This window comes from Talpa europaea (genome assembly GCF_964194135.1).
Source record: "Talpa europaea genome assembly, chromosome: 4".
Taxonomy (NCBI): Eukaryota; Metazoa; Chordata; class Mammalia; order Eulipotyphla; family Talpidae; genus Talpa; species Talpa europaea.
In genome coordinates this window covers 123,841,725-123,856,419 of record NC_140070.1, presented here as the reverse complement: position 1 = coordinate 123,856,419, position 14,695 = coordinate 123,841,725, and the positions used below count along the sequence as shown (strand labels likewise).

At 33.9% G+C, this 14,695-nt stretch overlaps 1 protein-coding gene across 1 annotated transcript in view; it reads left to right on the top strand.

The window, feature by feature from the left end:
- Positions 1-14,695, top strand: part of NAALADL2 (N-acetylated alpha-linked acidic dipeptidase like 2) — an 881,821-nt gene that overhangs the window by 212,880 nt on the left and 654,246 nt on the right. Inside the window, exon 2 of the mRNA XM_084231106.1 lies at positions 6,761-7,262. Within this exon, the coding sequence (XP_084087232.1) occupies positions 6,761-7,262 (502 nt within the window). The remainder of the gene's footprint in view (positions 1-6,760; positions 7,263-14,695) is intronic.

The following is a 14,695-nucleotide window of genomic DNA, read 5'->3' as shown; positions in this document are numbered from 1 at the left end:
AATTACTACTTTTATAGTTTATCTTTTGCCCTGCTCTCAAGTTGAAGCCATTAAAGCACTCAAAAACAAAACATTCATTCCACAAATATGGCCTTTATTTGAACAAACTATAGCCATACTGAAAAATTTATGTTAAGTGGTTTTAGCCGATATGTAATATTCTTACATTTAAAAAATTTCTTTGGGCACACATATAGCTCACTAGCACAGTATCTAAAGTTATACTATTGCTTAAGGTACAAAAAGAATGCCTTTTAATGATGCACTAATTCTTCTAAGAAATGTCTTTGCCTCAAATGGATCTGCTCAAACCCACAAATTATTTGATATTCAAATCTTCAGGAAACAATATATGAATATGTTTTCCCCTTGTACAGAAAAAGAATCAATCATAGACCTATCATAGGAAATTAAATTTGGCCTTATGATTTTGATTTAAAGTTAACCTCTTGTGGTAATTTATTTCACTTGTAAGATAACTTTTACAAATTGAATACCTCTAGATGTGTTCCCAGTTCTAATGAAATCTATGCAGTCCTTGATACTGTTTAACTTAAAATGATATCAGTAATTTCAGTAATAGCATCAGTAAATGCTATCAGTGTATCAAGTCAATCACCTACAACAAATGTGGTTTTCTACAACAAAATATATATATTGTGATTAAAATATGTATATTTTGGGATGCATCAAGTTTGTGATTAACTATCAGTAAACCCCAGAACTATTAAAGTGAACTCTTTAGCATTATGGGAAAACTCTTATTCTTTATGTATGTAATAGGCTAAAATGAAACTCAGCTCCATAATAGCAAGATACAGAATTGGTGGTTGTAAGTCAAATATAGTAATAACTTCTACTGAAACATTAGGCATACATCTCTCTTACCTATCTGAACCATGTCTAATGATGAACAGATTCTTCCCCTTCTCAAAAATGCTTGAATGCACCACTCCATTTCTCATTATCTGCAGATTATTGTTATTGAAACTTAAGGCCCCGGTCATAGTTTAATTTAATCAGAGTTGTGCTTTAAAGTTGTAAGCTCAAAATAGTTCTTTCTAAATCTACAGAATTTCTGGAGTGCTTCTTTGTAAATTGATCACATAGACCTTATTCTAAGCATCTTAATACTTTATTTATTCCTAGAAATACTATATAGATGGTGTTATTATTATTTGCAGTTTTTACATGTAGAACTTAAGTATAAATATAATAAGTAAAATAAGTAACTGGACTAAATTACATAGCAGAGTTAAGATTTGAACCAGGTAGTCTGATATCAATTTAGAGATTTTAAAATCTGGAACATTAATGTAATAAATTCATTATGATTGCTGAGCAAGAAAGTGGTCATATACCTAAGAGGAATTGGTAATATATAACCTATTAAATGAAGTTTTTGTTTAATATGCATTTATCATCTAAAATATTTGTCCATCTCTGCAGCAGCCAGAGATTATAGTTTACATATAAAATTTCAAGCTATTTCTATATTCATCTTTTATTTCTATATATTTTACTTAGCCTAGTCAGTAAAAATGTGTGAAAGAGAACATTCAGAAGTATCAATTTATTTTTAAAGGAATAATATACTCATTAAGAATAAAGATTCCTTTTTTTATTGATCTAAGCTTGTCAAAGCTTAGAAAAAAAGTACTTTTTACTTCAAATATCATCTGTTTTCTTTTCCTCATAAAAGGATAACTCTTTATAAAAGATAAATGTTTCCGTGTATTGAATTTTAAAAACAAATTTAGCCTTCAGTATCGACCTGGATAGGAAGGGAATCTCACTTAAGTGAATAAAATATGTTGAAAACATGGAGAATATATTCTACTTTTCATAAAACTTATATTTTATATAAAAAAACCAAGTTGTACAATATGGAATGTGAGGATATGACAGATATTTCTATTTGAAGAAATGGCACAAATTTCTGTGACCTATCATACCCAAATATATCTCATTTAGACAAAAAATCATCTTGTAGTTGCTGAAATCTACTACTTACATTTCTAAAATTACTCATACAAAAAGTTATGAGTAACACGGTGATATATATATATATAAATTAAATGAATCATGCATGAATAGTAGAACATGTAAGAAATTTAAAAGGCATAATTATCTGATTATGTTTATGATATGCTAATTTTTGCTGTCTTTTATATAAATATAAAATGATCATTGTACTTGGGAATTTGAAAATTCTGGCAAAACAAACCCTTTACTTGTCTCAGAGGGCATAGGCATTTTGAAGAAAGCTACATTCTTTGTGGGACCCATGAAATAATTGTGCTGACTGAAAATTGAATATGTTATCAAAATTTGTTTTAGTTATGTATTATTTTATTTTTGAGGAGTTCATTATATATATATAAATAGAATTCATTTTAATTTTTGCAAATAGTTATATCTGTTTCCTTTCAATTAAGATAACTGATAAAGAAATCAATTTCTAAATGATTATGTGCATGTATATAACTTATCAAGTAAAGTAGTTAAAATAATTCATTGTGTATATTATCAAACACTTATTTCTTTGGTAATTTTCCTGAAATACTTTGGATTTTGTTACATCAAGTGCCTCTAACCACCTTTGACCCAGATACTGTTCTCCTTGATGACTGAATTTAGTGAAAATTTATAAATGCTTAATGAGTCCAAAAGCAGTAGGAAGGGTGTCAGGCAGATATCCATCAATTTGAGGAGTTAATATCTGTATCTGCATTACATTCTAATTGATGGCTCTGTCTGATGTTTGAAAAGCGTTAAATTGCTGATGTACACGTGATGGAATGCCTATTGTCAGACGAGAAATGAAAACTCTGCCTCATCACTGCGGTTGGTTTTTAAATGATTTGTAGAGAAATGACTTTGAATGTTTGTATTAGAGGTCAGTATTAGAGATCTCACTTTTCTGTAAGGAGCCTCTGTGTGCAAAGTCTTCTTTGAGCATAAACCATGCTCTACAATTAATTTTTGATTAAATCCTCAGAGGGAGAGAAACTTGTTTGTAAAAATGGTAGGGAAAAAATATCCAGAGTACCACATTGGGGCAGTGTATAAGTAAATTAATCAATAATGCATGAACTGAACAGTTAAAGAAGGAAATATCATATTGTGTCAAGATAGTAGGAATTTATTAATATTTAAACCAAAGAAGAAAAAAATGACTATAGCTAAGGCAATATGGTATTTTATAATGAATGTTATGAAAATTGGATTTAAGAGCACTTAACATTAATTCACTACCCACTTTCATTATCATATTTTTATAAAACTAAGTCACGTTAAGAAGCACATACCCAAACATCTCTTCTCAATTGTAACAAAGTTATTTGGCTTTAAACCTGTTTCCTCTTCGGTAATATGAGTGGGTTAGAATCATGGATTTTAGAGATTTGTTCTTTCTATGACCTTATTCAGGATTTTCCTAGACTCCTATATTTTGCTATTTAGTGTGATTTATAGTCTTCCTCTATCAGCTTATTAGCCTTTTCCTAACCCATTTGAATTATTATCACAAACTTTGTTACTTCCTTTCTCTTTTTGACTTGATGTGACCAGAAACAGAACTCAGATGCTGTATTTTACTGAATCATTTTGAAAACCAGACCAAGCAGTGGAGAGGAAGGTGGCAAAGTAAAAGAGGGAAGGAATAAAAAGGATCTGAAGGATCATTCCTGATGTTGTTCTAATACCTAGCACCAAATAAACACCTGTGATTACAGCATATCATGCTTTGATGTTTTTTGTGGCGCTGAATACAGATTAAACATTAAAAAAAAAGCAAGCAAAGCAACAACTATCACATATATTTGTGGGTGTAAACATTAGGCAACCTCCTCCCTTTCTCCACAAAGTGTGACAGAATTATATAATTTCTTTTTTCATCATTCGTATATACATTTATTTTTATATGTATGCATTTATTTTTAACTGAGGTAATATTGACATACCCCTATCAGATGTTACTGCCATAGTGCACCCACCACCAACTCACCCACATTCCAACACCGTAGACCGTTGTGCTTACTTCTCTCTTTGGTGCTTCAGTTCTGTAGTCAGCTATTAAGGGTTAGTTTTTCAGCTTGTCTTTATCTGACTATTCATTTAGTTACTTTGTATTCCACATATTAGTGACACCAGCTGGTATTTATCTTTTTCTTTCTGACTGTTTCACTTAGCTTATCCTTCCAAGCTCAGTCCATGTTGCAAATGGCATGAGTTCATCTTTTTTTGATCACTGAGTAGTATTCCACTGCATATATATATATATACCATATGTTTTTGATCCACTCATCTGTCCTGGGGAACTTAGGTTGTTTCTGTTGTTTAGCTATAGTAAATAGTGTTTTTATTCTTTTGAATTAGTGTTTTTGAATTTTTTTTTTGATAGATGCCTAAGAGTGGAATTATCAGGATAATGTCAGCTCTGTGTTTAATGTTTTCAAACTCTTCTATACTATTTTCCATATGGATTGGGTCAGTATGCATTCCCACTAGCAGTGTAGGAAGGTTGACAATGGAGCTAAAAGCACGCAATGGAACAAGGATAGCCTCTTCCATAAATGGTGTTGGGAAACCTGGACAGCTCCATTCAAAATTATACAATTTCTTCTGAATTATATAAATCATTTCATTATTTTTCTAACAAGGCTGGGTAGCTCTCCTTTCTCTAACACCAGAAATACTGCTTCTAGGCAGTATTCCCTATCCACACTTAATGTTTGTGGTTCACTGACTCAATTTATCCTAATGTCAGCACTATGTTTATATCATAATTATACCCATTTCATAAAAGAAGATGCTAGTTTGAAGTAAAGCTAAGCCTTTTCTCAAGCTTACATTTCTCTAAATTTTCTCTTAATCTCTGGCTCATGCACTCCATCTTCAGCCATAGCATACCACTCTGGATTATTCAGATGTTCCATACACTATGCATTTTTATATCTCTGCATGATTGCAAATTTCCCCTGCTTGGATATCCTTATTCCATGCCCTGGCCTGTACTTAGTTAACATCTCCTGTGTCTTAGAGGTCACTTTCTTAAGGAATCATTTCCCATGTTCTACTAGAATCAATCACTCCTGAGTTTCCCTTGCACTTTTCTTGTTCTCTTTGGCTTACTTATTTTGTTTATAACTGGATTTCTCCCTACTCGAGGAATAGGGACCCATTTATCTTTTCCTTCGTCACCTATATCATTACCTGACATGCATTAGCTACTCCTCTTTATTGAGTAAATTCTGGTAAGGCTAAATCCTCTATCAAAGAGTGGCAGATGAGAATTCTTGTCAGAATTATAATTTTTATTTTGTATTGTTGAATATTTAATTATATTTCAGCTTTCTTAAATATTCATACCATTTTAATTTTATGGACCTCTGCTACTGAGAATTGGAGCTGTGTTATTGCCATAGTTCTGTGTATGATGGCATCCCCTTTCATGAAGTACTTCTTTTCTTTTTTTTTTTAGATTTATTTATTTATGCATACAAGAACTGGGGTACAGGCCAGAGGTGTGGGGATGAGAGGATTCACCAGAGACAGAGTGGGGAACAGAACAGACAGACTGACTGAAATACACTGCTGAGGGGAGCAGTGGGTGTCAGGAGAGGTCTGCTGCACCATGTGGTTTGCTCCCTGGCGGGGGATCAAACTCAATGTTGCAATGGCTGCGGATAGCTTCATATGTTGCATCTTAACCCCTTGCACCACCAGGAAGGCCCAGTACTTCTTTTCCTTTAGAGTTTGCTTGTCAACTATTGGCCCTAAGGCAATTAGCTAATCACTTGTCAGTTGAGCTCTATTCTTTACCTACCACAATGGAGCACATAGAAAAATCATAAAACTTAGTAAGGAACCTCAGAACCCAGCTGGGGTGACAAATCTAATACACTGAAAATTTAAGTATGATTATTCTTAATCTGTAACCATAATACACAAGTGGTTTACTGAATACAGACTGAAGACCACTTGTAGTTAATTAGTTCTGTTATCCTAATACAACTCTGCAGGATACAACAAACTGTCATCCAAAACTGTGTGGAGAGAAAAACCTCCATCTGCCATTCCTGGAGCAAGGTTTTGAAATCAAACATTTAGTAAGGCAAAAGGCTTTCCTCTTTGGATAGATGTCATTCCAGACTTTTATTTAAAGTGCAATGAGCCAAGCAGATTCACATCACTAATTCCATCAAATATCTTGTTCTTCTATGGTAGCCTTATGTTTTATATCATGTTTTGCTTCTCTATTTCTATGCCACTGCTACTTCATTTGGTTCTGCTTAATAGTATATGAAGTTGTGTTTTTAAAATTAACTCTGGTATATAAATTATTCCAGGATCTTTTCATTTTTTCCCTTTCACTTACCAAACGACAGCTTTATTGCTTCTGCCTAATTTTGCCTTCCTTATAGTACATTATTCTCAATGCAGTTTTTCATTTGTTGTTTTTTTTTTTTTTATTCTCCTGAGTTTCAAAGGTTATTGGTGTGCTTGTGTGGGTTTTTGTATAACTTTTCCAACAAGTGCCTTTCTTCTATTTTTTCATTTTTCACTGTAGTAACATTAACAACAAAATATAGATTAAATAATGTACTAATGTGTATTTCCCATTTATGCAGTCTATTTCCCTTGATTATAAACACAAAAATGTTAATTGTGGTTTACTGTTTTCTTTTGTCTTTACCTTGGGGATTTACTTTATTTTTTTTTATTTTAAGAAAATGTACTTCTCTTATTTTCATAGGTAAGAAGATGGCTTATCAGAAGGTCAGTGCAGATCAAAGAGCCCCAGGACACTCACATTTTTTAGATAATGATGATCTTCAAGCCACTGCCCTTGATTTAGAATGGGACATGGAAAAGGAATTGGAAGAGCCTGGTTTTGACCAGTTCCAACTAGATAGTTCTGAGAATCGAAACCTGGAGAATTCAGAGACTGCAGACCTCAATCTTGAGTCCATTCAGCCAGCAACTTCACCCAAAGGAAGATTCCAGAGACTTCAAGAAGAGTCTGATTACGTTACCCGTTATACAAGATCTGCACCAAAAAGCACCCCCTGCAGCTTTTGCCGCCTTGTAAAAATACTTTGCACAGCTATCATTGTACTCATTTTTGGAATTTTGATAGGCTATTATGCTCATAAAGGCTGTCTTCCAGATGCTACATCTCCAGGAACACCTGATTCTCAAATATACCAAGAGATTCTTAAAACAATCCAAGCAGAAGATATTAAGAAGTCTTTCAGGTAGGTGAGAAAGTCATGGATATTGGAGGGGTGCATCTTATGGGAATGATGTCTCACAGGGAGTGTCTAAATGATGATTTTGCCATGGTTTAAAGTCACCTTTACAAGCTTTACAGACAGAGTGTACGTTTTCAGATTATCATACTGAAATACAAATGTGTGATTCAGTTTATTAATTGATGATAAGAACTGTTAAATACTATTGTGAATAAAAAGCATTTCTAGCTAGACTAGAGATGATATTCTCCCTTTTGGGAAGCCCAGGTAGGTCAAATAGAAATTCAAAGATTGTTGGATATAATAAAAACTATGTTGTTAGCCATATAACTGAAATTCTTAATGAAATAAAAATAAATACGGCTATTTATGGACTGCAGTAACTATCTCTAATGGTGAGAAGCTAAGAAAGGCACTGCTAGTATTTGAACTCTTGCATCCTTGGGTTTCCCAATGAGAACATATTTGTTGAAACACACTTGTTTCCATATATTAGGCAGTTTTAAAAATTTGACTCTAAGATCATTTTACAGTTGACCTTTCTAGCCAGAATGAGTTAAATTTTAAGTTAAAGCATAAGAACATATTTTTTCCTACACCTTAATGTGCATTTTTGGAGCAGTGTCACTGATGTGATATAACTAGGGGTTAACTTGAAAGTGTTGTGATTTCTTATATTGTTAGCACATATGTTTACTTGTAAAGTGTTCCCTAAATTTTCCCAATGAAGTGAGGAATTTGAATGGGAAGGTTAGATAATAGCTTCTATAAAGTATCATCCATATATGCAGAGAAAAGACAATCCTAAGTATATCATATATGCTATTTGTGGGTAGATGAGAAAGAAGGGTACTATATCCCCAGGATATTCTTTCTAGGTACACTGACTTATTACAGCCAAGACATTGGCAGGTGTTCATTTATAGGGCATTTTCCAGGAGAATATGCCCACTGAAGTTTCATCAGTTAATCTATGTGCTGAAATAGCACATGTATCAATGTTGATAAATTATCTTCCTTAAGATCACTAGGAATCTGTTACCTACACTCTTCTGTTTCTGCTGTTCACTGTTGCATAAGCATCCCCAAACATATAATATGCAGACAATAACACTTTCCATGGTATTTCTAAATGTGTTTATATTGAATTTAGCAGGAAGATATGCCATTGCCTAAATGAGTGCCTGTATCAGTCAGGATGTAATCAACACAAAAGAAAAATCCTTGGATATAAAAAGCAGAAGGCATTTAATGTAACAAAATGATTCCATTTGTGATGAAGAGCTGAAAAGGCAGCCATTGGACAGAGGCAGTCCATAGATTAATAACAAAATAAAGACATTACTAAACCTAGGTTGGAGGGATAAAAGGAGTTGGAGTAACCTAGGGAAAGCTGGGATTATTGCATACACAAATTGATGAGAGATGGAGTTTCAGTCAGAAACACCACTGAAGACACAACAAGGAAGTAGTACCGTAAGTTCTCCTTTCTTCCTAACATGCAGCATCCTACCCATCATCCCACCAGCTAAAAACAACAGGAAGGCTGCTAACTCAGAATCTGGGACGTTCATTCTGAAGAGTTCAGCTCCTTGAAGCAAAGGAAGGTCAATGGTCTGTCAAAAATAGATAAACTAACATTCATTTATTATAAAGTTCTTTCCCAGAAGAGGATCCATGGGTTTAATTTTTCTTTAATATTAAGACTAATTATCTTTCGTAAACAACTAGTTCATTTTTAATTTATGGAAACGATGACTTTAATAACTTTACCTTCATCCCTCTTTACTTTGGTTCTTGGTATGTTCAGAGTCGAGTCTGTGATGAAATCTTATGAAACTTCATGACATGTATTTTGTGTACTAATCACACAACGTAACTGCATTCTCTCCTTATATTCCTTTGAGTTTCTTTGGCCTACTGATTTTTGGTTTTAGCATTATATCCCTCTTTACAAAATGACCTATGTCTTCTTTGCCAATAGGAAGCAAATTTTAGAATTTAAATGTAAAAGTAAATAAAAATATTAATCGTGTCCCTCAGAATGGGAGTTGCTTTATAATATGCTGTATATCCCCCTCTTAAATGAAAAAAAAAAATAACAAGACTAAATTTCAAAACTTGCTGCAAAAATATAATTACCAGCATTTATACTTCCAGACAGTATTCAGTGGTTTGACACAAATTCAAAATTATGCACCATCAAATGGTCAGTTTTTTCCTTATTGAGATAATAGATGCTTTGCTTCAAGAGATAATATTTTGATAGATATTTGTTTATAGTAACTTCCTATGAATAACAGCTCCTCAACTAAAGACAACTGTCCTCCCGCTACTCATGCTAATAACATGCCTTATTATTAGTTTCCATGTTTATGAAGTTATTGTAACATTAACTCTACATCCCAGGTTCCTACTAATTCCAGGTTTATGCTTAATGTCGAGTTGAGCCCATTCTTTTGTTCTCTCTTCTCTGTTGTTTTTCCATTCCTGTCTATGTTCTAAGATTATTTCAGTTCTTGCCAAGTATTCCAACAGTTGTGCAAGATAAAAGGTATTCCTTTTGTAATAGATTAAATTGCAAATACCTGGGGAAAACTGACCCAACTTGTTTTGCCCACCACCAGGCTCCTACATTCTAGCAGACATTGTAAAAGTGTTTTTCTTTATTTTTTTTAAGATTTATTTATTTTTATACAAGAACTAGGGTACAGGCCAGATGCACGGGAGGGTGAGAGGATTCACTGGAGACAGAACGGGGAACAGAACAGGCAGACTGAGGAAATATACAGCTGAGGGGAGCAGCAGGTGAGACAGGAGAGGTCTGATTCACCATGTGGGAGTCTTGCCAGCTGGCCAGTATCGAACCCATGCTGCAGAGGCTGTGGACAGCTTCACAGTGCGGTGCTCAACTGCTTGCGCCACAAGGGAGGCCCTGAAAAGTGTTTTTCTAAGGGAGGAAATGAATGGGTGAATAAGTTAGAAAGAGAGAGAGAGAGAGAGAGAGAGAAAGAGAGAGAGAACTTTTTCCAAAGTACCTTCCTGGCTGGCAACAAAGAACATAACAGAGACAGAAGTAGAAGTATGCCTGAGAACTGTGGAAGGAATAAACCCGGAGTTGAAGAGGAGGGTATTAGCATGTGCATTAAAATTTCTCACAATGAAATATGATTAGTATCCTTTTGGGGGCAGAGATGTTTGTGATTCTGTGTCAATTGCTTATCTTCAGTGTAAGTAATTTTGGTCTCTTGGGATGCTGGTCAGCTTGTGTAAAAACATATTTGCTTAGGTTTGTTGAAGAGGGCTCATTAACTTAGAAGCAGCTTGAATGTGACAGGTTGCAATATATTGTCACTGTATAATAAAGTCACTGAGGCTTTATGGTTATAAATTATTGAATGAATGATACATTAAAATCTCATAGGCATATTGCTAAAAAAGAGTAAAGTATTTATAAACCTCAAAATTGGTAAATATAATAATTATGAAATATATGAAGTGAATGAATCAATGATGTTAAGTTCATTTTTGATACCAGGGATATATTGCCCTTTGACAGTTGTAGAGGCTGTGAAATGGTAAGAAGAAATGGCAGGAAGACATGGCAAAACTATGATGTAATTTAATTATTGATAATATGGTATATTTTTAATAAAATGGTGTTTTTGATTTCCTTACTTATAAATTATATATATACAGAAATTTACTAAAGAATAAAGTGAAATTAACCCATAATAGTACTACTTTTTAAAATCATTTTCATCTTTTTCTGTCTGTAAAATTATATTATCCCATGCATATTCTTTTGAAATTTTTCACTTATATTTGAAAGCATTTTTCAAACTAATAAATATAGATTTAAATCATTACATTGAAACACTACTGGTGTTCCATTATATAAATGTTATGAATTTATTTAATCTGTATCTTATAAGTAAACATTTAGGTTATCTCTGCAGCCATTCTTGTACATAAGTCTTTGTGAGCTTATTTAATTATTCCCTTCTGATAAATTCCTGGAAGAGTAAACATAGATTCAGGGAGTTTAAACTTGTTAAGCTTTTTACTTATCTTAGCAAATTGCCTTGCAGGGTGTCAGCCTTTAAAGTTTCAATATTTTTTAATTGACCAAAATTAATGTTGGCAAAGTTTTATTTCTTAATTGATATTTGTATTTCTTTTGTTTACATGAACAACTTTTTAAAGCATTTACCCATTCTTTTATAGATTCTTTTGTAAGGCCTTTATACATTCAGAAACTAATGCATTATAATATAAAATAGTCTGTCACATGATGCTGGCAGTATTTTTAAAAAAAAATATTTAGTAGACAAATAAATGAAATAGAAAAGCTATAAAATCTAAAGTTTTATCTTTTTTAAATGTTGCATCATTTGGAAAGGAGCTATATTTTTCAGTATTTTCTGTCTTGGTGCAGGTAATTATACATGAGTTAAACTGTGATGAGTGATATGATCTTTATGAAAATAGGTAAACATAAGGAAATCACCATATTTTCTTAGCAGATGTTTAACTGTTCAGAAACATTAGAAAATGCTATAAATTATCTGCTATAGTACTTTAATGAATGAGACTATTTATATTCTATAGTTTTTCATTTACAGGCATATCTTAGTAATTATTCAATACAATAAATTAATGTGGACACTCAAATCTAATTTTCTCTTTTACTGACATACATTTTTTTTTAAGGGTTTATTTTATTTTAAGCATACAGGAGCTGGGGCACAGGCCAGAGATGTGGAGGATGAGAGGATTCACCAGAGACAGAGTGGGGAACAGAACAGGCAGATTGACCGAAATACACTGCTGAGGGGAGCACCGGGCTAGTCAGGAGAGGTCTGTTGTGCCACGTGGGTCACCCTCCTGGCTGGGGATCGAACTCGTGCTGCAGTGGCTGTGGATTGCTTCATAGCTTGCGTCTTAACCCCTTACACCACCAGGGTGGCCCTGACATACATTTTAAAAATTATTTTCTTCTTTCCCCACTTCCTTCTTCTTTCTCCTTAACTTCCCTTTGGGAACAATAAGATATGTGGTAATCCTATGCATAAATTGAGTGGTACATTTTGTACTACCAAATTGTGCTACTGGCACAATTGTACTACTGGCACAATTTACTAGCAGTAATTACAATAAACTAAAGAAGCGGCAAACTTACAACATACATACATCCACTTCCTGTTTTATGGCCCTTTTGTGCTCATGAGAGTCAAAGCAGTCTTTTGCATTGTGATCAGACCTTGCCTTAGAATCCTTCTTAACCTAACACTCTTGGCAGCCCTTGCTAATTCATCTGAGGGAATGTGAGGACTTGCCTTTCTTGGCCTATGTTATCCCTTTCCTGGATCACATCAAAAATAATTATTTTCATTTAATTGGTAGGGATGAATTTCTCTCTTTTGGAAAGGAAAAGTCTATACTTTTATCAAGTCAAATAATTATAGAAAGAACCCTAGGTTGATTGCTATAATATGCTGCCAATGAATCTAAAATGTTAGAACTGTAGTTAGCATCTACTATATATATTTTATGATCTTTATTATACTAAGTTTGTGACCTGAAAGGGGGCAATCTCTGTTTAATTTATCAGAAATAAAATGTGTGACTTACTCTTTCAACTAAATCTTTGCTCCCCTGCCTTAATACATGTTTATTTCTATGTAATCCATGTTTACATAGAGAGTAACATTATCTGTTCCCTTCATCTAACCCAGACATTATTTTCTTTTCTTATTGTAGTATTATTGTCTATCCTATTCTCTTCATTCCTTTCATCCTTACCTTTCTACAACTACCACACACAAATAAATAAAGATTTATTTATTTATGCATCCAAGAACTGGAGTACAGGCCAGGTGTGAGGTGTGAGGAGGGGGTGAGAGGATTCACCAGAAACAGAGTGGGGAACAGAACAAGCAAATTGACTGAAATACCCTGGTGACGGGAGCAGTGGGCTAGTCAGTAGAGGTCTGTTGCGCCATGTGGGTATCTCCCTGGCTGGGGATCGAACTCATGCTGCAGTGGCTGCCGATAGTTTCGTAAGTTGCGTCTTAACCCCTTGCGCCACCAGGGAGGCCCTATCTACTCTTCTGTTCAAGAAAACTCGCATTTGCACATTCTCTCCTGCCTTAAATGAGGTCAGCGAAGTAGTCCTTATCCAAAGAAAAGTTGTTTGTGCTGTTCACAGAGATTCACAAGCTGTCTATAGTTTTCAAAGCACTGATTTCAGCAAAATACTCCCAATCAGTAATTTTTTCTCCTGTGTTACCACAGGAACATATTTTTTGGAGTTATGATTTCACATAAATGCAAGGCTTAGTGATGGTGATGCCATCAGCAACTGTTCTCCTCCAGACTCCAGAGGTATTTTCTAATCATCTTTCTACTTTTCTGCCTTATATTATTATTTCATTCTCTGTATTCTCTACCCACAATGGTTGTTGTTTGTCTCCAATTTCAGTATTAGGGGAATGAGAGCAGAAAGTTTGGAAGAAATGAAAAAGCAATAAAGCAGCTGGCATTTTAATTGGTGAAAGGCATGTAAATATAAAACAAAAGTGCACATAATTCAATTTATGTAAATGATAACAAAATGAATTTAACAGTAATAGAGTGATGGTTCCTAGAGGAAGTAATTAGCTTTTTTTTTATCATTGATCCTCCAGATAACAAATGTAAATTGTCTTAAATTTAATCACAAAAGGGATGCATAGAATAATATTTATTTAATTATGCATAGTTTTTATTGCTCTGGACTTTAGATTAAGCAACTGCTTCACTGAGTTTCTCACCATATAGAGGATGGCATTAATTATCTCAATGGATTGGATCAACTCGCAGATGAATGCCTATGCCCTTCAAATCCTTAGGCACTGGGTCAGAGCAAGAGCAGCTCCCACCAACAGAATGAATGAGGATTGTGTACTGTGGGCCTTTAACTGCAATGACCTCAATCCTGATCTGCTCAAATCCGATGCATTCTTTGAGTTCTGGCTCAGTTGCCAGCTCATTCATAATGTTCTCTTTGATTTCCCATAGTGAAAGTCTCCCTCTCTCCTTGAAGTTTTTCAGCATTTTATTTTCTCTCTTTTGGTTGACATGAATCAGTCTACTCCTTAGTGGAGAAGAAACCATGAGTACCAGTGAGTCTAGCACAGTACTTGAATCACAGTACAGACACCAAGTTAATCTGAACTTAAGGAGAAAATGAAGGCAGAGTGCAGGTCTTGATGAGAAAGCATTCATTTTTATGTGGATTAGCTTGTTTTTTGAAGAAAACAAGGTATACCTCTGATTAATCATTATTGAAATTTTAAATTGAAATAATAAATAGGTATATATACATGCATATATAAACAGACTCTTGATTTTGGAAAATATTTATCACATTCTCATAACATTTACTGAAAATG